This window comes from Oncorhynchus gorbuscha, linkage group LG06 (assembly GCF_021184085.1).
Source record: "Oncorhynchus gorbuscha isolate QuinsamMale2020 ecotype Even-year linkage group LG06, OgorEven_v1.0, whole genome shotgun sequence".
Lineage (NCBI taxonomy): Eukaryota > Metazoa > Chordata > Actinopteri > Salmoniformes > Salmonidae > Oncorhynchus > Oncorhynchus gorbuscha.
The window spans coordinates 55650649-55676247 of NC_060178.1; the positions used below are offsets into that span (position 1 = coordinate 55650649).

General features: G+C 41.9%; 1 protein-coding gene across 5 annotated transcripts in view; it reads right to left on the reverse strand.

Annotated features, from left to right (window-relative positions):
- The window catches only part of LOC124038115 (sorbin and SH3 domain-containing protein 1-like), a 64760-nt gene that overhangs the window by 6981 nt on the left and 32180 nt on the right, over nucleotides 1–25599 (reverse strand). For 4 of the 5 annotated variants that reach the window (XM_046353589.1, XM_046353588.1, XM_046353590.1 and 1 more), the window contains 9 exons: nucleotides 24494–24577; nucleotides 17253–17302; nucleotides 13849–14024; nucleotides 6875–6951; nucleotides 6429–6602; nucleotides 1570–1616; nucleotides 1086–1200; nucleotides 513–638; nucleotides 27–221 (listed from right to left, as the gene is read on the reverse strand). In XM_046353589.1, the coding sequence (XP_046209545.1) occupies nucleotides 27–221; nucleotides 513–638; nucleotides 1086–1200; nucleotides 1570–1616; nucleotides 6429–6602; nucleotides 6875–6951; nucleotides 13849–14024; nucleotides 17253–17302; nucleotides 24494–24577 (1044 nt within the window). The remainder of the gene's footprint in view (nucleotides 1–26; nucleotides 222–512; nucleotides 639–1085; nucleotides 1201–1569; nucleotides 1617–6428; nucleotides 6603–6874; nucleotides 6952–13848; nucleotides 14025–17252; nucleotides 17303–24493; nucleotides 24578–25599) is intronic. The other variant, XM_046353591.1, reaches the window with a different exon arrangement.

Genomic DNA, 25599 nt, shown 5'->3' on the forward strand with positions numbered 1-25599 from the left:
TGTGTGTGTGTGGAGCGTGTCATTACCTGAGGGGAAGCATTGAGGCTGCGGTGAGGTGATTGGCCAACGGGGGGGTCTGGGTAATCCAATCCATTCTTTACTCTGGGTCGTTTGTGCACCTCTATGTAGGTGACTGGGAATATACCCTGGCGATTGGTGCCAGAGACTTTGCCCTCGTACCAGTTCTCATCGACCCTGCGAATCAGGATGATCCTCTCACCCTGTAGACATACATTGGCATCCCGTTAGCTCATACTATATAATCGCACATTTAGATGCATGATATAACAAACCATTATATAAGATAACATAGTAAAACATTAAAGCAAGCACAAACTAAATACCATCAGCTCACACAAGATTTCTGATAAGCATACTGTATTTCCTGTATCCTGAAACTATGATGGTACTATGTTGCAATACTTGTGATTTCCATCTGTATTACGTAAAAAGATGAACAAATGTTACAGCTGCTACGAACCTCAAAACCCTTAACACCTAGTTATTTTTACCTTTCTGAATGACATCTCCACCACCGTGTCCCCTGTAAAGTTGAAGCGTGCAATGGCCTCTCCATACTCCAGCACCTGCACTGGGGCACTCTTCTTTGGCTGGGCCTTCTCCGTAGGGGGAAGTAGCTGGAGAAAACATACACGCAAAGCCCAAAATACAAATCGGTCAATGTCAATGCTAGGATCTAGTGTCAAGTTCAGGAGGCAATCAGTCAAAGTCAATGATAGGTACTGTAACAGTGTCACATTCACGAGGGCACGCTGTAGTACAACATTTTGCAACAGGAAACACATATCTGTGCTTTTCCAATGGACAAGGTGGCACCTCCCTGTTTCAAAACAGTTTCTTCCTACTGAACACGACTCCAGTGAATACCAATACTGGGCCTCTTCCACTGTTGAACTTTTCAACTGACTGGTGTCATATAACCCTGAAGAATTGACTTGTGTCATAATAACACTGCAATGACTGGTCAATTTGGCACATCAGTCTGTACCGTACTGTAGTGAGTTCCATTTTGAAACAAAAAGGTCAGAGTTCATTTTCCGTTACAATATTGTAACGGTTTGTACCTCAACATAACTCCGCGGGAAGATGCCGACTCTGCCGTGATGCTCCCCTTCAAACCAATTATTATCCACCTGTCGAATGATGTACACAATGTCTCCCTTTTGAAATGGTAACTCCCTGAAAAAGAGAGCAACAACAAACATATATGTTAGCTATTGGATTCCACAATATGCCAAATTAAAAATAGAAGCATTATGTCAAAAGGCATATGAGCAATATGACAAAGGCAGAAACATGACCACATCTCGACCACATGAAACATTTCACTATGAGACTCAGAATGAGGTCTACCCACATGGAAATTGCCATGTGAGAGTGGAGATGAATATAAACCAGCCAGCCAGCCAGTCAGTCACACTAATGCCTATATGGTACAGTAACATGATGATTACAACACACCAAGGCTTATATTTTGCTGCAGCTTAACATATTTTGTGCATGTTCTTGAAGTCACTCATGAGATGTGCGTCAATGCGTTTTACCCACTTTAGAGTCTCCGCTCTGAAGTCAAACCGAGCCAGGGCTGGAGTTCTCTGTAAAACAAACAAAGCAGGGACTGTTAGAAAATAAGGATGGATAAAGCAGCCTGGACTCCCATGGCATGTTTAATTTTTTATTTCTTTAATTTTACTTTTATTTAACCAGGCAAGTCAGTTAAGAACATATTCTTATTTTCAATGACGGCCTGGGAACAGTGGCACTGCTCAGGGGCAGAACGACAGATTAGTACCTTGTCAGCTCGGGGGTTTGAGCTCGCAACCTTCTGGTTACTAGTCCAACGCTCTAACCACTAGGCTACGCTGCCGCCCCATGTACTGAACATTGGTTATTCAGTTCAGGCTGGCCTTGCATGCCAGGTTCACACAAAACTATCTTTTAATTTATGTGCACGTGAATTACTGCTGGTGGTTACAGTATATCTTTATACCCCGTAGTAAGACATTATTTATTCATAAAAGTCGAGGCACATGAAAGAAATCTCTTGTACATGTCAGGCTGCAATAAACATTTGTGTTCTTCTCTAAAGCATACAAAGCACTACAAACTAACAATAACATAATAACATAATATGATTCCCGAATGTATAAAAACATAAACATATAATCCAGAGTCCAGTAATTTGTACTGGTCGGTAATTAGTTCAGATGCTTAAATGTTTTTGAGTGCTAAATTTAACTTCTGAGCTCATCTGGTTGTTAGTTGTGCCCTTTCAGTGTCCCTGATCCACTGAGAATATTCTAGCAATGACAGGAATGAAACGACTCATGTGACTGTTTCTGTACGGTGGTGGTAAATACTGAGCTACTGTGGACTGCAGTCAAACAGATGCCAAAAGAGCAGGCAGACCGATCAAAATGCAGTAAATGTGTGTGTCAGGGAAAACAGAGTGAAAGGCTAGGATCATGATGACATACAGTATTTTGGGCAGATTTATTTAGCTGGTCCCTGAAAATAGAGTAGAGTAGAGAGCATACTCTTTGTTGTCCGGGTTTGGCCGGAGTAGGCCATCATTGTAAATAAGAATTTGTTCTCAACTGAATAAAAGGTTAAATAAAAGGTTTAAAAAAATCATAATTGGAAGTGTATGGTATTGTAAAAAGGTATGTTGAAACGATAAATCACAAACATAATGGGTGAAAAAAACTGTAGAACCTATATTGTGCTAACCTGTACAAAGCGTTATGTTGAACCTTGGAATGTGTTTATAGCTACAACTACTATCCCAATAGCTTCATTCATCCATATTTAGGCAAGCAATGTCAAATCATGATGTAAGTACATTTCAATCGTTGTAGTCAGAGGAGTCATGCTCATAGGGGGCACAGGGGCACATGCCCCTCAGATTTGTAAGGTTTAAAAAATTCCAACTACCCCAAAATATTTGGGGTTGTTGTTATTTCTCTGTAATACAGCTAGCCACCTAGCAATTTTAGGTAGTTGGCTTTAGCTCAGCCCAGATAGGTTCCCAATCTCCCAACCTCATAATTACAGTGCCTTCAGAAAGTATTCACACCCCTTGACTTTTTCCACATTTTGTTGTTACAGTGGGATTAAAATGGATTTGTCATTTTTTTTGTCAAAAACTGTAACTTGGCCACTCAGGAACATTCACTGTATTCTTGGTAAGCAACTCCTGTGTAGATTTGGCCTTGTGTTTTAGGTTATTGTTCTGCTGAAAGGTGAATTCACCTCACAGTGTCTGGTGGAAAGCAGACTCAAATCAAATGAGTCTGCAGTGCAGTCTACAGTGAAATGCTTACTTACGGGCCCTTCCCAACAATGCAGAAAGAAAATGACAAAAACAGAAAAAGTGGAATGAACCAGGTTTTCCTGTAGGATTTTGCCTGTGCTTAGCTCCATTCCGTTCCCAGTCCTTAACGATTACAAGCATTCCCATAACATGATGCAGCCACCACTATGGTTGAAAATACAGAGAGTGGTACTCAGTAATGTGTTGTATTGGATTTAACCCAAACATACACTTTGTATTCAGGACAAAAAGTGAATTGCTTCATCCATTTGGAATAATTTTATACTGTACCTGCTTCCTCCTTTTCACTCTGTCAATTAGGTTAGTATTGTGGAGTAACTACCATGTTGATCCATCCTCAGTTTTCTCCTAGCACAGCCATTAAACTCTCTTAAAGTCACCCATTGGCCTCGTGGTGAAATCCCTGAGCGATTTCCGATTTCCCTGAGCGATTTCCTTTCCAGCAACTGAGTTAGTTTTGGAAGGACGCCTGTATCTTTGTAGTGACCGGGTGTATTGATACAGAGCTCAAATGGATATGCCAATGTCTGCTCTTTCTATTTTTACCCATCTACCTGTAGGTGCCCTTCTTTGCGAAGCATTGGAAAACCTCCCTGGTCTTTGTGGTTGAATCTGTGTTTGCAATTCACTCCTCGACTGAGGGACCTTACAGATAATTGTGTGTGTGGAGTTGAGAGATTGAGGTAGTCATTCAAAAATGTTGTTAAGTACTATTATTGCAAAGAGTGAGTCCATGCAACTTATTATGCGACTTGTTAAGCACATTTTCACTCCTGAACTTATTTAGGCATGCCATTACAAATGGGTTGAATACTTATTGACTCAAGACATTTCAGCTTTTAATTTTTTATGAATGAGTTTATTAGTTATTGTTCAATTGAATCCATTTTAAAATCAGGCAGTAACACAACAAGATGTGGAAAAAGTCAAGGGTTGTGAATACTTTCTGAAGGCACTGTAGCTACCTACCAAGAAGCCATTTCAGGCTATCAATCAAGTTAAAGAAGCTATACTGAACAGAAATATAAATGCAACATGTAAAGTGTTGGTCCCATAGTTCACGAGCTGAAATAAAAGATCCCAGAAATCTTCCATACGCACAAAAAGCTTATTTCTCTCAAATGTTGTGCAGAAATAAGTTAATACGCTAATCCAGGCACCTAACAGGTGTGGCATATGAATAAACTGATTCAACAGCATGACACAGGTGCACCTTGTGCTGGGGACAATAGAAGGCCACTCTAAAATGAGCAATTTTGTCACACAACACAATGCTACAGATGTCTCAAGTTGAGGGAGGGAGTGTGCAATTTCGCCCTTTTGTGGGGAAAAACTTATTCTGATTAGCTAGGCCTGTCTCCTCAGTGGGTGGGCTTGGGCCCATGCCCTCCCAGGCACACCTATGGCTGGCACCTGCCTAGTCATGTGAAATCCATAGATTAGGGCCTTATTTATTTATTTCAAATGACTGGTTTCCTTATATGAACTAACTCAGTAAAATCGTTGAAATTGTTGTATGTTGCGTTTATATTTTTTGTTCAGTATAGCTTGTCTAATTATCTTAGCTGGCATGCCTGCTAGCAAGGCTGGTATACTTAAAAAAATGACCACGAGTTAGGATTATATAGACAGCTCATGATGTATGCTTAGATATGCAGAAAAATACTTGTTTTTTTTACATAGAATTAAGCATAACGATTATGGCTCTAGATTGCAGGAAAAAGCTGTTTCAGGTGTTTGAAAAATATTTTTGGGGTGCATGACACCCCTGGTTGTAGTCATCATGGGTGTTGACCCATGTTGAATGTAATAAGCAGTAAAAAGGCAGAACAATGATTCAAGCCAGAGTTACTAATGCCCTAATCACCGTAACATCTGACTCAAATGTACAACGATTGCTTCAACCCTTTGAAGTCTGGTCACAGCTGACAAAACCATCTGTGAAAGCAGGAACCTGACTGTCTCTCCTCCCCTCACACACAGTACAGTACACTCACACACAGTACAGTACACTCACACACAGTACAGTACACTCACACACAGTACAGTACACACAGTACAGTACACTCACACACAGTACAGTACACTCACACACAGTACTGTACAGTACAGTACACACACTGGTGGATTTAGGTATAGGTGACATGGGCAGCCTCCCAGGGCGGTATCTTGCCGGGGGCGGCACGGGGCGCCCGCACAAAATGAAAAAATCGGAATGGTTACATTTGCGAGATTGGTTTTCTATAGCTCATTTGCACATCATTTCAATGATATCATGTCACCATGTGGGACTGTGGGTCAATTAACCATGTCGGAGTGGGTGCCCTGATTCTAGTTTGTGAGCTAGGCAGGCTGCTGCCTGGGAAGGTCTCCCACTCAGAAGTACAAGATGGGAGGGGGGCTGGGGTAGGTAGACCTCAGGTCTCTCCACTGGAAGCCCGAGGTAGCGGGAGCGGGGGAGTCTATCAAATAGCGCACCTCTAACTTGGATTTTACTAATTGCATTAGTACTGTACGAAATGCTACCAAATAAACCACAATTCATTCATAATACTGTGGATATATTGTTTCACATACATATTGTTGCATTTCTTTCTGGTTTGTGCAAAGTCATTCAGAATAATATAAAACCAGTCTGCACACCACCAAGGTGAATTGGTTTAGTCTTGACTCTTGGTTGACAGTGTTGGGGGATGGGTAATGTAGTCTTGACTCTTGGTTGACAGTGTTGGGGGATGGGTAATGTAGTCTTGACTCTTGGTTGACAGTGTTGGGGGATCGGTAATGTATTGATGCTCGAGTGCCAAATCGACACATTTGTTTCTATTTGTCTTTGTTACTTCTTTTTGATATTTGAGTCTTGTTTTTTGTAAATGTTTTTAAATGTCATGATTATTTATTTGAGTTGTTCCAAATGTCTGAATAAAACAGTTAGTGCAGAATGTTTTTTGTGTGTTTTTTTGCGGTGGGGCTGAAGGTGGGGTTCGCCATACAAGCTAGATCCGCCACTGCACACACACACACCAAAATAGCTGTCACTTTTTACAATGAGAAGGATGGCACTGTATTGTACCTCTGATCCGGATTTCCTCTTGTCTGCGTCATTGATGTTGATGTTGAGCAGGTCTCCGAAACGTTCGTTAGTGATGAACTGATGGTGGGTGGGAACAATTCCCGTGTGTCGCCTCGATGCTGTGTCAGCCTCTTCCTGCTCCCTCTTCAGCCGCCGTTGCTCTTCCAAAATTTTCTGCCAGGAAACATACCATTATCTGTCATTTATTTAGTATTTGACTTGTTTTTGAATGCCACATTAATAGTTCTAAGGACCACGGACACTCCAAGATGGAGGATGGAAATGATAGGTAAAGCTATTTGAATATGGGGGAAAATATTTCACAGTTTTAGTATACGCTGAACAGTTTTTTGTAATATTTATCAGATTTTGTTGAGAGAGGACGACAAAAGAAATGTTGCAGAAACAATAAACAAACCATAAAACAAACAATAAAGAAACATTACCTCTTTATCTCCATGGCGTCTCCTGACCACCTCATCCAGGCCGTCACCAAGGTCTCCTTGGGTCAAGGACTCTGAATCTAATACAAAATAAATCAATCAATTATGTCCTGAAATTCTCCAAAGGCATTCAACATTTTCCCATAGCAGAGTTCATCAATAGTGCTGCTTTCAATATCTATAATATTGCAATAAACAAAAGAAGAAATGGCTCTAAACCCCATTGCAATACCACTATTACAATAAGAACTGTAAAACATATTTTGACAATGCAAGGGAACACTGTAAAATATAGAACTAGACATGCTCCGGAGAAAAGGGGTCTGTTGCAGTATGACAAAGGAAAGATACACACACTGAAGGGGAAAAAAAACATATTCCCACATGCACAAAAACAATAAACACAGTATGACACAGCTTTATTTAGCCTGTTTCTATGAAACAAATACTAGAGGTGGATGGCTATAGAGAAAACAAAATACTGTACAAAACATTCAGATCAACAAAAAATAAGTGACTTATGATATGGTTGATGTACAATGTAAATGCATATCACCCATCACCAATGAGTCATCTGATCTCCACACTGACATGTTTAATTACTTCATCCCAGTTATCCCTAACTGTATCCCTAAACTCATCTTGCTTCCCAGGCAGCCATTAGCAATAGACATTTCACCATTCCTCAAACCAAACACAATAAGAAAACCCCTATAATTACCAACCTCTGAGACATAAATCCATGTATTATTACACAGAATATATACAGAAAGTACCAATACCAGCTATAAGGAAATAAGAGGGAAGCACATAGTCTCTCTACTTGAAATTCCAGTCTTGTCAGAATGATAAAATGGAGGATGACAGACGAAAACAGACCCCTGACACAGCACATTTGCTTATGCCAAAGCTGACAAAAACCGAAAGCACATAGCCTTGTAAAAGATATGGTAACGCATTACTTGAGGGTGTATACTGTATGCCATATGCATTGCCATAACAATAGCCTGCACCAACATTACATGGCATTTTACATGAAGATCAATACATTTTTATCTAAATGAATCCCTTTTAGCCAATCTATTTTAACACAATTCAGAGAAGTGTCATGTAGGCCTCGGACGTGTTTATGTAGCTATGTATAACTCCTTAAGACCTGTCACTGAATAAATACATTACCAAAAGTTGTCAGAATGCACTAAAGTTACAAGTGTTTTGCGATGGGTTTATGGAAAGGAATGTTTGTCAGGCAAGACAATTTAACCAAACACCGCATTGTTACTGTGACACACCACACAGACAAAAAAAATATGGAAGGTGGTAGCATCACGTTGTGAAAAATACAGATAGAATGCAAAGAAGAAAAGCTTGGAGAAAAAACAAAAACACAATGAGTGGCCATAGAGATCGGCACGGGTGTGTGGGAGAAGGGACACTCAGGTGAAAATATGGAGAGGAGATAGCCACCTCTGCGGTGAGCTGCTAGCGGCTGCAGAAGATTCCCATTGGCGTCCGAGACTCCCCTATTAGTCAGGTTGTTGTCACTGTCGGACGGTGCACCTTCCCCGTTGCCCAGCTTCTCCAGCAACTCCAAGGAAGAGAGGCGCGGTGGAATGAGGGGCCTGGGATCATACACATGTGTCTGTGACGTTTGACCTGCCATCACCTTAGTGGCTGAGAGAGTCTTTTTGGCCTGGTGAGACCGGAGAGGCCTCTTCACCCTGAACGGTGCAGGGCCCATGAGGAAGAGGTTCGAGGGGAGAGAGGAGGAGTTCTTTATTTTCTCCTGGGTAGACAGTTTGTCCTGCTGGGCCGTAGCCTGCTGCTGCCTCTCGTGCCGCCGGATAGTGGTGAAGCGGGTATAGGAGGCAGGGCAGGAGCCTTTGCACTTGCTGCTGGGTTTATGGTGGTGGTGGTTGTGGAGGTGGTGGTTGTGTGGGGAAGCGGACGGGGTGACTGGTGCCGGGGGACTGTTTGAGGTTCTGGAGATAGTGACCTTTGGGGGTTTTTCTGTTGGTACTGGGGCTTTCTCTGTTGGTACTGGGGCTTTCTCTGTTGGTACTGGGGCTTTCTCTGTGGGGCCGTGCTGCTCTGTCTCTGACTCAGTCCCAGAGAGGGACTCGGCTCTCAGTGTGCCACTGTACTCAGAGGATCCCACCATCTCGCTGCCTGACAGAAACGCCTTGTCTCGGGCTGCCTTGCCGTCTGTGTCCTCGAGAGGGCAGCCCTCTGTCTGTCCAGTGTGCCCTGGGACAGTGACCAGCAGCGACTCAGCCGAGACAGCGGACGCCATGAAGAGGTCGGCGGGGCTGTGGTTGTGGGTGAGGCTCTGGCCTGTGGGTAGTGCTGGCATGGAGGAGGAGCGTGTGGGAGACGGGCTGGAGCGCTGGATGATCAGCTCAAACTCTGACACCCGCGACGACACAGCGTCCCGCCCGGGAATGTTCTCCCCTGCCTCATCCCCCTCCCCATCAGTTCCATTGACCCCCACCTTCTCGAACAGGGAGGTCAAGCTACGGACACTCCCGTGGGGGCTGGAGCCCACTGAGCAGGATGGCCTCTGGATGCTGTGCATGTTCCGGTACAGGGTGGAGAACTCAGATGTGCTCCTTCTAGTCGCAGGGCTGCCATTATTTAAACCAGCCTCAGAGTCAAGGGGGAGACCATTAAAGTTTTTGTGTGTGTTTGAGTTTAGTCCGCTCTCCTGGGCCTCTGCGCCTGTGGTCCCTGTGTATATATCCTCACAGCTGTGTGCCTTTGGGTGCCTGGCAGGCGCAGTCCTCCTGTCCTGGCTGTCAACACTAGGGGGTATCAGCTTAGGTTTGAACTTAGAGGGGAGGATTTGGGGTATGCAGGCTTTGGCAGCAGATAAGGGCTTCTTATTCTTACACTGGTAACCTAGGGCATTACTGGCAAGAACTGATCGACTATTTACAGAAGAGCATGGTGAAATTATATAGCCATTCCCACCTTGATAATCCACTGGCAAGCATGCAGGACAACAGAATAAACATCATATTAGGTTAATGGTCACAAATTCACACACACTGAAAATAACACAGGGTCAACACATTTCTAAAGTAAAGACAACGTCCATCAAAAGTTGATGAGGGAGAAAAGAACGTGATGCATTTCACATCAAGTAACAAATGACTTTGTTATACTATTAGTAATGCCACTTGTTAAATGCTTCGCTTTAAGTGGAGAAGTGAACATGTTGATTCTGAATAGTGCTAGAAATGCATGTTAACTGTCTTGTCATTTTCACTGGAGCTGATATGTTAATTCAATCACAATTATTCATAATTAAATGATTAGTGATCGTAAAGCAGTAACATAAAAGAAGTGAAACAACAGAAAGGGCAAAGAGCAGGGCAGTATGTCATGCATGAAATGCTATGTGATGTAATGTTGGTAAGCTTGCTGTTCGAACATCAAATTAAATAACAGATTACATTTTCAGATGACATTTTCACAGTAGCTTTGATATCAGTTTAAACTAAAATGATGCAATAAAAGAGCTCATAAGAGTTCATAAGAAACACAAACTACTCTATAAGCCACCGTTGCCCATCTACGCACTACTTATGAACTAGGCCTCAGCATTGAGGATTTGGAATGCCCTTAACTTTTTGCAGCTAACCCAGAAAGCCCTTCCAACACCAGGGTCCATCACAGCACAGTCTCAAATAGAACTGTCAAAACAGCAAGGTCATACACGCCCCTGTGAGCGACTACAACATAATATTCTGGAAGACACACCTGCTGGGATGAGTAGTCATGGTTGACTCTCACCTCTGACTAAGAGATGTGCTAGTAATGCCACGTACTGTATGTGCTAGTCCTACCACAGTAAAGAATGACACAACCCAGTAGGGAATGATGACACACAACCGCCACCAGCTGTTGTGATAGCAACTCTACAGGGATGTTGCCTACAGCAGTAAATGCTAATTTACATTATGCTAATGCGGCTGTATTATTTGGCTCAGTCACATCTACCATCAGTATCCTGTTTAAGCAACTCCTCACTGTATAAGTTGAAAACTAATGTTATGTCCATGAATATGTCATTATAGGGTGGCTTGCGAAAGTATTCACCCCCTTGGCATTTGTCCTATTTTGTTGCCTTACAAAATGGAAATAAAATAGATTTTTGGACCGGTTGTATCATTTGATTTACCCAACCTGCCTACCAATTTGACGATGCAAAATATATTTTTTATTGTGAAACAAACAAGAAATCAGACAAAAAAACAGAAACTTCAGCCTGCATAACTATCCCCCAAACCAAAGTCAATACTTTGTAGAGTCAACTTTTGCAGCAATTTCAGATGCAAGTCTCTTGGGGTATGTCTCTATAAGCTTGGCACATCTAGCCACTGGGATTTTTGCCATTCCTCAAGGCAAAACTGCTCCAGCTCCTTCAAGTTGGATGTGTTCCGCTGGTGTACAGCAATCTTTAAGTCATATCACAGATGCTCAATTGGATTGAGGTCTGGGCTTTGACTAGACCATTCCAAGACATTTAAATGTTTCCTCTTAAAAAACTTGAGTATTGCTTTAGCAGTATGCTTAGGGTCATTGTCCTGCTGGAAGTCCCAGTCTCAAATTTCTTGAAGACTGAAACATGTTTCCCTCAGGAATTTCCCTGTATTTAGCGCCATCCATCATTCCTTCAATTCCCACCAGTTTTCCAGTCCCTGTTAATGAAAAACATACCCACAGCATGATTCTGACACCACCATGCGTCACTGTGGGGATGGTGTTCTCGGGGTGACGAGAAGTGTTGAGTTTGCACCAGACATAGAGTTTTCCTTGATGGCCAAAAAGCTCAATTTTAGTTTAATCTAACCAGAGCACCTTCTTCCATATGTTTGGAAGAAGTCTCCCACATACCTTATTTTTTTCTTTCAGCAATGTCTTTTTTTCTGGCCACTCTTCTGTAAAGCCCAGCTCTGTGGAGTGTACGGCTTAAAGTAGTCGTATGGACAGTTACTCTAATCTCCACTGTGGAGCTTTGCAGCTCCTTCAGGGTTATCTTTGGTCTCTTTGTTGCCTATGATTAATGCCCTCCTTGCCTGGGCCGTGAGTTGTGGTGGGCGGCCCTCTCTTGGCAGGTTTGTTGTGGTGCCATATTCTTTCCATTTTTTAAATAATGGATTTAATGGTGCTCCGTGGGATGTTCAAAGTTTCTGGTATTTTTTATAATCCAGCCCTGATCTGTACTTCTCCACAACTTTGTCCCTGACCTGTTTGGAGAGCTCCTTGGTCTTCATGGTGCCGCTTGCTTGGTGGTGCCCCTTGCTTAGTGGTGTTGCAGTCTGGGGCCTTTCAGAACAGGTGTATATATACTGAGATCAGGTGACAGATCATGTGACACTTAGATTGCACACAGGTGGACTTTATTATGAACTAATTATGTGACTTATGAAGGTAATTGGTTGCACCAGATCTTATTTAGGTCCTTCATCGCACCACTTTCAATTTTTTCTTTAACAAGTTATTTTTACAATTTCACTTCACCAATTTGGACTATTTTGTGTATGTCCATTACATGAAATCCAAATAAAAATACATGTTAAAATATAGGTTGTAATGCAACAAAATAGGAAAAATGCCAAGGGAGGCGAATACTTTTGCAAGGCACTGTAAGGGGACGTTACAATTATAGCCACTAGAAAGGCCTGCAGGAAACAAAGTTCTGCGACAACAAAGTGTGCCATTATTGTTTTGGAGAGCATGAAGCAGGACCACATGATGAAGCTCTCTCTGCACTTTATCTTGCTCTGTTGTAATGTACTGTAACGGAGTGTCCACAGAGCTGAGGTGGTGTGTCTCTAGTAGACCATAATGAGAGAGCGTGCTAGTCAGTTGACTTTGGCTCAAGATGACTCTGGGCAGAATTCCCTTTATAGCAGTTTCCACATTTTATGGAAAAGGGACTTCAGTCAAGACTTTTATAGGATAGGGATTTGAACTTCAGTCAATCTGGTATCTTTGTTTCACGATACGCTACTGACAATCTAAAATAATTCTGTAGAGAACAAATATTTATTACTAATTGAGGAGCGCAGACAGCTTACATGAACTAATAATACCTCTACAAACAATACATTTGTGCATCTGGCAAAAACAAAAACAAACTCTAAACGGACTGGCGCAAAGGTTAATTCTCTTACTTTTAGACTTCAGGTCTAGGCCTTGCTTGGCCAGTTGGAATTCTGGTTATGTATTGGGGCAACATTGCCACACGGTGCCCGATCTGTCCCTTCCTTTCTCCTCCCCTACCCTCCTTTCCTCTCCCCTCCCTCGCATTTCTCTCCCCTGGTCATGTGCGCAGGAATTCCATCCTCTGACCTCCCTTTGACAGCTGACTTCCCCATGCCTAGCCACCCTGCTGTGTCCCTCTTGTTTATCTCACCCCTCTCTGGCCCAGCCTAGAAAACCAGGGCCCTGTTTATCCCCCCTTTCCTCCCCATTAGTCCCCTCGCCTGGACCTTTGCTCCCTGGCTTTAGAACACTCTGGAGCCCTGCCCCTAAGCATCTCCAACGAATGCCTGGTCTGCAGAGGCAGATAACTGTAGGGTGAGGGCACAACCCAAGGTTAGCTTGATAGTCTCCATTGATTTAGCAGGAAAACCTTCAGCAGCCTAACTCTCGATGGATTTCCAAGCGGATATGGACAGTTTGGTGAAACATCCATGATATCAATGATTTAAAGAATAAACGGCTGAGAAAAGATTTATGCTGAAAGATGATTGGCCTCTGGTGTGATAACCCGAAGCAGAAAACATGTGGATGTCAACACAAAGTCAAAAGGAAACACATGTATCCCTAACAGATACTTTTATAATCCAACATCCCAAAAAGTCATTTGGTTCCATCTGAGTGGTAAAAACCCCTTTCAGAGTCCCACTGTGAAGCCAGTTCAGTACCCCCTCTTCACTGGCTGCATGTGTGGAGTGGAATCCTACCTTTGGAGGAGGTGCTGGCATGGCGCTTGTTGATGGCCCGCAGACCTTGCAGGGGAATGTCGCCGCCCTCCAGGACGCTCTTGTAAACATGGCGGTCACATTCTGGAGCCGCTGGCTCGCCGCTGGATGATCCTTCGTCCTTCTCCACCTCGCTGTGTCCGGCCTTACACCCGGAGCTAGAGCAAAACATTGGAGAAAATATTCAACCTAAAAAGCAGCTTGACTCAGAAAGCCCGATTTAGGACAAGACGATATGTTCACACAGCCAGCTAGCTAGAAGAAAGCATGCTGTAATACATGCCAGTGTTGGTAATTAAGTGCAGTTTAATTGAGTAAAACAATTAAGAGTAACATGCATTTTATGAAAAGATTTTGTGAGTTGCCGTATGGTTAGACTTATCTTACACATCCTGCGGTTGATTACTTGTTGATTCAGCCGTTTTGTTCATTTTTATTAGGGGAACATGAGGAGTGTAACGACTCGGACCTAGACGTAAAATAAAACAGCACTCCACTGCCCTTAACTTTGTACTCCACGGAGGCCAATGGGAGAGATTTCAAATATTATTGTCTGAACGTTCCTACATGTTACTCTGCTATGCATCTGTACTTTTTTTTAGGGTTACTCTACTTCAAATGCCACTGTCTCAGGAGAGGGTTTGATGCCTCCCTGTCGTTATATTTATGCTGCCGTGCATGAGTGGAGGCCATTTAAACTAACAACAATTTCCAGTAACGTAGTAAATCATGTGGAATAAAATGTAACAAAGCCTGAAAACAAAGTTTTTGAGCAGAGTAAATTCAGCACAGTGAATTACTCCACCCACCCACAGTATCTCTACAGGGTAACACAAAAGTGGTCTATTTCCCATTGCAGAATATTCCACTTTCCTGTGCTGTAAATTAACAATAAAAAAAAACATTTGCAGACACAATAGACATCTTTAAGACCAGAAGTGAAGTACAGCGAGGTGTGAGGAGAGTAGCAGGTTTTCCCCAAATGAGTTTGGCCCTCTGACATAATGCCTTGTTTAAGTGTAGTTCCTGCAGTTGAACAACCAGAAGCACCCTCTAGTGGCCTAATGGGTGAAATGTTATGTTCATAATTAATCAACATTATTTTTAAAATGACAGAATCCAGTGTTTCTATATCAAATGGTTGTTATATTGGGATGCAAACTCAAAATTGAATACATTTCAGCTCTATACTGACATGGTACAGGTGTCTTATTTAAAAAAAAAACATTTACCCATAACCATGTTAAAACGACCATGTTTTAAGGCCAATAAACACTCTGTGTGACCCTGATTTAGCCCACTGCAGTAAAACATTAAGAGGAAGAGCCATGCCTCCTTTTTTTTGTTTATTTAACCCCCCTCAACAATAACCTTTTTCATAGTTCTCAGAATAACCAGCCATTTGGGCTACTGCATTCATACTCAATAAAAACCTGTACTTTATAGGGTACATGCAGGTATTCAAATAAGGTACCCCGTATAACGCCTTGGAACCATCTCTGATGGTTCCCTGGGAAGAGTCTATGTGAGGTCATAAGACATCCCATTGCCTGAGAGGGAGCCAATGGCCCCACAAGTAGGCTATGGAGCCTAGCTTCAGTTGCATAAGTTGCATTACTTCAGTTGTTATCTGAAGATGGTCTTACCCAATTGCATCTAACCAGCAGGCATCAATGTGATACAAACGTATTGGGGAAGAGAGATTGATCATTAACGATGGATAATATTGCAAGGCTAAGAATAGTTTGATAGTAGCTTACCATGTTTGTAAATGGCAATATTGGAAATATAACCCTACTCCTGATAGACTATTCACATTTGATTGAGATGCTAACAATTGAATACTGTCTGTACACATGTCTGTTGCTAGCCTATCTTGAACTCAGCCAAAAATATATATTTTGGTCCCCTGTTTATACACGTATGTATACAGTAAGCAATGTGGTATACAACAATGAGGTAAATGTGTACTAGAAAGTTCTTGAATGTAGACTAGGCGTTTAATTTCAAAGAAACCCCAGTAAACTCTCACCCCTAAACATGTGTCTCGTAACCCTTTGAGGAAAGCCTGTGGGACTTATGGCTTCATCTCAGGAGTTTACAATTTTAAACAAATTTCTTAAACAGATTATAGGATTTGTACACAAACTGCTGTGACGCAATACTTGCATCATAAACATTAATAAACATTATCAAATCAATACCAGTTTGGGCCAATGAATGAAGCAGTCTGATTATTTTGTAGAAAAAAACATTAAAGTAATGTGCAAATATGAATGGATGTTAACCAGAAACTGTTTTAGCATATTTTAAATGTCCATAACAACTTGGTGGCAGATGATACGACAAGTTACTAAACATATTTCTTAGACTTTTTTTTACAAATAAATGTACAAAAAGAAAAGGGAAAAAAGGCTTTAGACTGATTTAATGCTTTCAGAAATCCATCTAGACTATTGAAATAAGTTAAAAGATGCAGCATTCATAAACATTATGAGATAATATAATAAGTGCACAGACAGATGTATCTGTTAATGAACTCATTCCAATACAGTGCATGGCATTATCATTAACCCGTGTTACTTAATATCCAATGAGCTGGCGACAATTGAACGACGTCAAAGATCCTTGTAGAAAATCAACTATTCAAAAGAGTTAGGGAATATCATGCTATGAAATCCAAATAGAAGTTTCGGGAGAGATGGAAAGTTCCAAACAGAAATGGTGGGAGAACTTTCTTCTATTGGGACCACAAGAAATTCGCCATGGCTAGGGCTAGAATTCCTTAAATTTAATTCCTGAAACAAAATGAGTGCAAATAAATCTCTGCTGAGAAAAAAAAAACCAAAAAGATCAAAGTCGTAACACTGCTGGTTTGCTTATTGATCGAACACCCACTTTCATACCAAAGTTATTCTTGCTATAAGATACAGGATGGCTTCACACACCCACTCTGGGGAGATAACGGATAAAATTACGTAGCTGTAGGGTGGACTAGAGTGGAGTTCCCTGTCTCTCTCCACTCACAAATGTCATCCAGGTTTGACTCTGTGGCTGTTTGCTTTCAGCTTGAAATAAATCACCATATAGTAGCCATATCCCCACCACCACTACCTCCCCAAACCTCTCCAGACAGAGGACACACTGTACTGGTAGCTTTTACACTCGTTAATAGGAACCTCTCTCTTTCGCTGTCCCCCCCTCTCAGGAAGCAGCAGTAGTCTCCCCCTTCCCTAAAATGGGGAAATCTCCACAGGGTGTTAAAATGCTTAAAATCCCCTGCTGACAACACTCCTAAAAACGTGCCCTAAACACAGACAAACACACATTTATGGAATGGATAAGCACAAGACAGAAGCATAGAGGTAAGAGAAGCATGGACTTACTACTGCTGTAGTTCGGCGGGTGTTTCCAGGGGGCTAAAAGAGGGGGCACTCTGCAACAGACCAAACAAAGAAGTCATTGATAAATCCACAGGAAGGTCTCTTCCAACTAGAATAGAAGCAGGAGCATTAGCTGTGGTGACTGGCTCTCTTTTTCTCTTTCTCTTGTGTCTGTCTGAAGTGTCTCCAAAGCCTGGGATTGTTAGCTCTGCTGAACGAAGCTTTTACATGGAGGAGCAAGCGTGTGTTTTGGCACGCTTGCAAGTTGGAGAAAACAAGCGGCAGTGAGGAGGGGGGTGGGCGTGCATCGGTCAGCGGCGCCCATGCGGGGAGGGGGCTGTCACTAGGCTCAGCCAATGAGCTGGTGTCCCTCACAGAGGGCCTCTCTTTTGTCTGGTATTGAGTCACTATCATTACCACTGGACCAGACCAGGTGACAATTAACCAGCTGGTGGTGCAAGCAGGCCAAATTACACACACACACACAAATATCATCACAGTATGATGCTGATAACAACAATCCCAAAACACAATAAAAGCCTTGAGAAACACAGTCAGAGGCATTACAATATCACACAAATTAAGTAAAACTGACACAATGCCATGTAGTATAAACACAGGCCGACATACACAAACAAACAAGGAAAGGGTGAGTGAATACGTTTGTTTATAGTACTTTGCCGTACGAGCTGACAAAACACATAGTTATCTAATTTGATGTTATTCTGGGGCGGTTCCTAAAACACAGAAGAGCCATTCGCTGGTGGGGCAGCACCCGCTAGTGCTTTGAATGGTTTAGAGCGGGCTAATTTTAGACCACTGTTTCTGTTGCTTTTCTCCAAGCGGACATCACAGAGTGTAAAAATAACAGACATGACAGGCAGGCTATGAATAAAAGCATAAGTGTTGTTTGCAAATAAGATTACACAATCCCAAGCGCCAGCCTGGCCCTTCTAAAAGCACCTCTCCCCCAACCATACATGTCCACCCCTGCCCCATCCCAAACAGATGACCATACCAGACCAGTAGCATACCGCACAAGCTCATTTCCCACAACATGCCTTCCCTCTGGTTGCCAGGGGAGGAGGATCATTAATAACCTTTCAAAATGAATGCCTATCTTTATAAGATCAGAATTCAGCCTGGCAGGTATATAGACTAATCTATTTATAAAGCCAAATGTTCCACAGGCGCCTTACCCCTTCTTCGAGAACATGCCACCGCCACTGAATTATCTGTGCCTTTTCACTCTCTTGTCTTCCTATCCCTCTCTGTCTGACAGAACTGGGTTCAAAAACTTTTGGAAATAATTTCAAATACTTTAGCTGGGCTCGATTGAGCTTGCCTGGCGTAATGGAGCCAATATAATAGTTGCAAATCTGCAAACCCCACACATCTGGCACTACAAGAAGGCTAAAGTAAACACTAAAAGTATTTGAAAGACCATAAATAATATTTGAACCCAGGTCTGCTGACGGATCTCCCGGTCCTTCTCGACAGGGGATGAAATGGATGGTGTCCCTTGGTACTTGTGAGCAATTGAGCTGCCACTACACTGCTCTGATGGAAAACAATCATGAAATAGGAGTGAGAGACTTATCTGAACTAAAGGAAGGGGGATCCCATTCTGATTATTTACAAGAGATCTACAAGCCTGAGGATTCCCAGCGATCTTCATTACATGTATGGATATGTGTTTAGTGTATGTCAGGGGAAATAACAATTACAAGCTGAAAAGATGTCATGCAAAGGTTCACTCATATCTGGGGTGGAAAATATGATTTATCTTTCAATGTTAAACATTCCATATGAAGTGGGGTACAAAATAATATTACTAACGATGGAAAGTTCATATGCATGAACAATTGTCACTAGCATGCCAAGATCCCTGAAGTCAAACAAGGACTTTAGACAGATATTGCCGACATCTGATGTCTCTTTGTGTGCAATTGTGTGGTTTCACTGGAAATGAAGGGACACATGAAGGTGCTGTGAATTCCTTTCTCTTGACCCGTCAGTGGAACACTGCGTTAACAATGTTTGCACATTTTCCAAACAGGTGTCTGTGATGACTTTGCTGCAAGGTGATATATATAGGCCAACATTGCAGGTTGGGGATCTGGGTGCTTTGTTTATTCACATTCAAAAATAGGAATCATGAGTGTAAAGGGAGCCTTTCCCTTCCAAAAGTAAATGCTTATTTGTTTAGACAAGTTCTTATAAAAATGTAAAAAAATCAGCTCCCCTAGCATGTTGTTACTGTTATAGCTATATCTTTATCCCCTCAGCACGAGTACTTAGAGATAAAGGTTAAGTCTATAACTGAGGTTAAATATGAAAACAATGAGCTGAGGGGATTATGGGTTACTTCCGGTCGAACATTAAAGTCACGGAGAGGTTCATAATGGGTGTGTCCCAAATGGCACCCTAGTCCCTATATAGTGCACTACTTTTGACCAGGGCCGCCGTTTGGGATGCCCAGCCATTCAGTGTATGAATCCGTACAGAGACTGTGGTCAGAGTCCGACACTGTATTAATGACCCCACATGCAGCTGCCCTCTCAGTGACAGCTTACGCCAGACAGACTAGTCACTGACGCAGTCACTCAGTCGGGACACAGAAGGCCAAAACTTTCTTCCTAACCATAGATATGTATGGTATTTTGTTTCCGTTTCACCTTGTATGTCCATGGAGCTGTGATTGAATGTGACTGTAATCATATGAATTTCGAGGCCTTTGACTGTGAGCTCGTGCATAAGTCGTGACCTTTGTGAAGTATTAATATGGTTGAAGTGATTAAACAAGAATGTCAATGCATCGATCTGGTTATGACCATGATTTTGGAGCGACAAGGATTGTGGTCATAAGACAATGCACTACAAGTATAACAGGTCAGAAAACCGCTTTATCTATTGTTAGATCGATACGCTGTCAAAAAACCATTAAGCTCCTGGACATAGGCAAAATAATAATAACAAAACTAATATATATATATATATACACACACACAGAACCAATCAAAAGTTTGAACACACCTACTCATTCAAGGGTTTTTCTTTATTTGTACTACTTTCTACATTGTAGAATAAGACATCAAAACTATGACATAACACATATGGAATCATGTAGTAACCAAAAAAGTGTTAAACAAGTTAAAATACAGTGCCTTGCGAAAGTATTCGGCCCCCTTGAACTTTGCGACCTTTTGCCACATTTCAGGCTTCAAAAATAAAGATATAAAACTGTATTTTTTTGTGAAGAATCAACAACAAGTGGGACACAATCATGAAGTGGAACGACATTTATTGGATATTTCAAACTTTTTTAACAAATCAAAAACTGAAAAATTGGGCGCGCAAAATTATTCCAGGAGGTGTGACGGGTCATTGTCCTGTTGAAAAACAAAAGATAGCACATTTGGACTCATCGGACCAAAGCACCGATTTCTACCAGTCTAATGTCCATTGCTCGTGTTTCTTGGCCCAAGCAAGTCTCTTCTTATTATTGGTGTACTTTAGTAGTGGTTTCTTTTTGGCAATTTACCATGAAGACATCATTCACGCAGTCTCCTCTGAACAGTTGATGTTGAGATGTGTCTGTTACTTTTGGCTGCAATTTCTGAGGCTGGTAACTCTAATGAACATATCCTCTGCAGCAGAGGTAACTCTGGGTCTTCCTTTCCTGTGACGGTCCTCATGAGAGCCAGTTTGATCAGGCTTTTGCGACAGCACTTAAAAAAACTTTCAAAGTTCTTGGCATTTTCTGTATTGACTAACCTTCATGTTTTAAAGTAATGACGGACTGTCATTTCCCTCTTTGCTTATTTGAGCTGTTCTTGCCTAAATATGGACTTGGTCTTTTACCAAAAAGGGCTGTCTGCTGTATACCACCCCTACCTTGTAACAACACAACTGATTGGCTCAAACGCATTAAGAAGGAAATAAATTACACAGATTAACTTTTAATAAGTCACACTTGTTGAGATAATGCCAAGAGTGTGCAAAGCTGTTGTCAAGGCAAAAGGTGGCTACTTTGAAGAATCTCAAATATAAAATATATTTTGATTTGTTGAACACTTTTTTGGTTCCAACATGATTCTATATGTGTTATTTCATAGTTTTGATGTCTTCACTATTATTGTACAATGTATTAAAATAGTAAAAATGAAGAAAAACCTTTGAATGAGTAGGTGTGTACAAACTGTTTTACTGGTACTGTATATACTGTGAAAGAATACTCAGGTTTCCTCCTGAGGTTGATCATCATGTGTTACATGGACATACATGGAGTCTAGAGTCACTAGAAGTTCTCAGAAGGAGTCATCATCCCATGAGCACTAAGAAGTCATAGAGGTTACAAGCAGCCTGTAGAGTCACCATAACCAAGAAGAGATAAAGATATGCCAATCAAACCCCAATGTGCCGGGATGTCTAGCCCAACCCTTGAGGGTCAAATACTACACATACCAGGTGTAGCAGGAGCTTTGAGTTAGTCAGACATCAAATTGAGCTCATCTGGAAACCATCCTACTCGGAGGCCAAGTTTTCAGTACTACCCCCTCCTATTCCTAATATAACCAACCAGGAGTTGCAGGACAGGAGTTGCTGGAGTCTGAGTCAGACAATACTTTCCATGGATAACACTGACTTAAAGACAAAGTTGGGAAGATGAGAGATTCTTAAGCCTGCCCTGTGTTCGGCTGACGTGAGAATATGATCTCATGTAAGTCAGTGGTTCCGCATCATATGATCCAGGGTGTGGTTTCCAGGCAGACTCCGCTGTGGAGGTTGGCCCTGACTGACTTACAAAGCAGAAGGCAAGGAGACAGAACATCTGTTTGTGGGCAGCCAGTGAGTCTGAATACTTGTCTGTTGCCAACTGGAGCCCAGGGCACGTAGCCTAGCGGTATTTGTCAAGCTGCCTACTGTATATCAAACTTAGTATTCAACTTTGACAACATGCCCTCACTTGGAAAAGAAACTATAGTAAATACAGTGCATTCAGAAAGTTTTGAGACCCCTTGACCTTTTCCACATTTTGTTACGTTACAGCTTTATTCTAAAATGTATTAAATTAAATGTTTTCCTCATCAATCTACACACAATACCCCATAATAACAAAGCGAAAACAGGTTTTTAGACATTTTTGCAAATGTATTAAATATAAACACAGAAATACCTTATTTACATAAGTATTCAGACGCTTTGCTATGAGACACGAAATTGAGCTCAGGTGCATCCTGTTTACATTGATCGTCCTCGAGATGTTTCTACAACTTGATTGGAGTCCACCTGTGGTAAATTCAATTGATTGGACATGATTTGGAAAGGCACACACCTGTCTATATAAGGTCTCACAGAGCAAAAACCAAGCCATGAGGTCAAAGAAATTGTCCGTAGAGCTCCGAGACAGGTGTGGTAGGGTACCAAGAAGGGTACCAAAAAATGAATCAAAGAACACAGTGGCCTCCATCATTCTTAAATGGAAGAAGTTTGTAACCACCAAGACTCTTCCTAGAGCTGACCGCCCAGCCAAACTGAGCAATCGGGGAGAAGGGCCTTGGTCAGGGAGGTGACCAAGAACCCGCTATTTACTCTGACAGAGCTCCAGAGAAGCATGATGGTGGCAGCATCATGCTGTGGGGATGTTTTTCAGCGGCAGGGACTGGGAGACCAGTTAGGATTGAGGGAAAGATGAACGGTGCAAAGTACAGAGAGATCCTTGATGAAAACCTGCTCCAGAGCGCTCAGGACCACCTTCCAACAGGATAACGACCCTAAGCACACAGCCAACACAATGCAGGAGTGGCTTTGGGACAAGTCTCTGAATGTCCTCGAATAGCCAAGCCAGAGCCCAGACATGAACCCGATCGAACATTCCTGGAGAGACCTGAAAATAGCTGTGCAGCGACGCTCCCCATCCAACCTGACAGAGCTTGAGTGGATCTGCAGAGAAGAATGGGTGTGCCAAGCTTGTAGCGTCATACCCAAGAATACTTTTTTAGAATAAGGCTGTAACGTAACAAAATGGAGGAAAGGTCAAGAGGTCTGAATACTTTCCGAATGCACTGTAAATCAGACTAGACAGCACTCCTTGATTTCTATAAGGCCTGTCATGTAATGATTGTGTGGGCACTGTAATACTCTTTTCACACTACCGGGTTGAGCCAAGCAGAGCCAAGCTGTATTGTGCTGGCCTGGTTTTATCTACTATAGTTGTCAGAGACTCTACTGGAAATGACCACATGAAAGGAAAATATCTGAGCCAGCACAATACGGTTCGTGTCAGCATGAATGTGTGAAAAGGGTATAACAGTCTTGAACTAAAGTATTACCCACAGTTGAATCACCTTGCCCAGTCCCGCTGGGGTATGCTATGTGTCCTCATTTGCAGGGTGCCCATAAATGCTACAACAAAAAGAGTTCCACATGGGTGCTGAGTTAATGACATGGCACAAGCGGCATGGTGCCAGTGTTGGCATAGCCTTGAGGATCCTGTTGCAAGGGACAAAACGCAAAGATGGCCAACTGCACCGACAACAGCTGTAGCATTCATCAATTATTCTTTATCATCATAGACAGTAGCAGTAGGACACCTAACCCAAATTGGGTATATAATTAGCCTAACATATGGTCAATGTTCAAAAATGTAAATCATCCAATGACCGGACAGGAGACACTTCTACTGTGGTTCGCCATACAATGCTCAGCTGCCAGCATAGTTGATATAGCTAAGTTACAATCCAAACACAGCAAGCCTCACAGATGAAGAGCAGTCACCAAGATACACAGCATGGAAGGGGATTGAAAAAAAATATAAGACAGCACACTTCCAGGGGTTATTGAAGTGGAGAGATGGAGTTGGTATTCAATGAATAAAACGTGCCAAATTAAAATAACTAGCAATGATAGCATAACAAAACAATGAACTGCATTTCGTTGCACCAGACCCACTCCCGACTGATAGTAGAAAGAAAAACATAACAATGGGTTGTATATACAATGATAGAGCTATATCTAGAGTTGATTGACTACCTAGTGCTGGGAAAAGTAATAGCAGGCAATAACTCAAGGTAAGGCCCCATTACGCAAATTTTAGGAGGGGATAACGTTGTTCATGTTTTGCAAAAGTTGTTAGAGTAGTCCTTACGGACAGACATAGTTTGTCTAGGCATTTAAACATGGATGTTATTACCACATGCATTGTTTAAATACACCGTCACTTTAAGACTTTGACCACTTACCGCTTCATCAAAATCCATCTCTGAAAAGAATCTATACCAAGGCTCATTCTCTAAATGTACATCTTCTGGACTTATGTCCTGAGTCTACAGGGCCATGGCAACAAGGAAAAGAGGAGAAAGACAAAGAGAAGACAGTTCAGACAGCACATCGTTTACAGGCACAGGCAATGAGGCTATGACACATTCTTGAGGTGATCCAGACAACATTCCCGACGTAATGAATTTCTAAACAAGAGTTCACAATCAGAAATAATTCCTAAAGATTTGTCTTTATGTGCCCGGTGAATTATCCAAGGTGAAAAAAAGAAGGACATTTTGGAATTAGGATCATATACTTTAGGATCTTGTTCTCTCTAATTGGAATCTTGTTCTCGAATGTATAAAGACATAGAATGCACATAACATGTGACTTCAAAAAATAATATGAAGCAGTCACCTGAATCGTACTTAACTGTAGTGTGCAGTGTGTGCATACGTGTAAGAGAAGATAAGCAGGTGTAATACTACATATTTTGATGGGTCCCATCTGCTTTTGTATTCTTATTTGTGAAATATTCTAATTTTACTTATTCTAAATGTCAATATAAATAGTCTACTAGCATGTCAATTTGATTTTGACTTGTTTACATCAATCATTGAGCCACAATGGCAATGAGAAAGACAAGAATTGACACAACTACAGCTACAGTATAATAGGCTAAATGAAAGTAAGAGTCCGTGTAGCCTGCCGCTAATGCTGCCAGGAACCTGACACAGAACCACTGACCATGGTCTGTAATTACAGAGACTGTCACGTCACATGCAGTGTCTGTCTGACAACGATGGACAGCATAAACAAGGCCCTGTTCTCTACTGTTCAGTATATGGTGCCACTGGGATTGGTGCAGAACCGCATCATAACCCTTAATAGCTTACCATAAGAGACAAAACAATGATCGCATTATGATATAATCAAATAACTATTCTACTGTAGAGGAGATGCAACTCTATTCTATTCTGTATGAGCCACACAAAGAGGCTGCTAGCTAAACCAACTCTCAGCTTAAACAATATATGCAGCATTTATTTAAAGGCCTACTCCTTAATGAATCTCACGAGGCAATTCT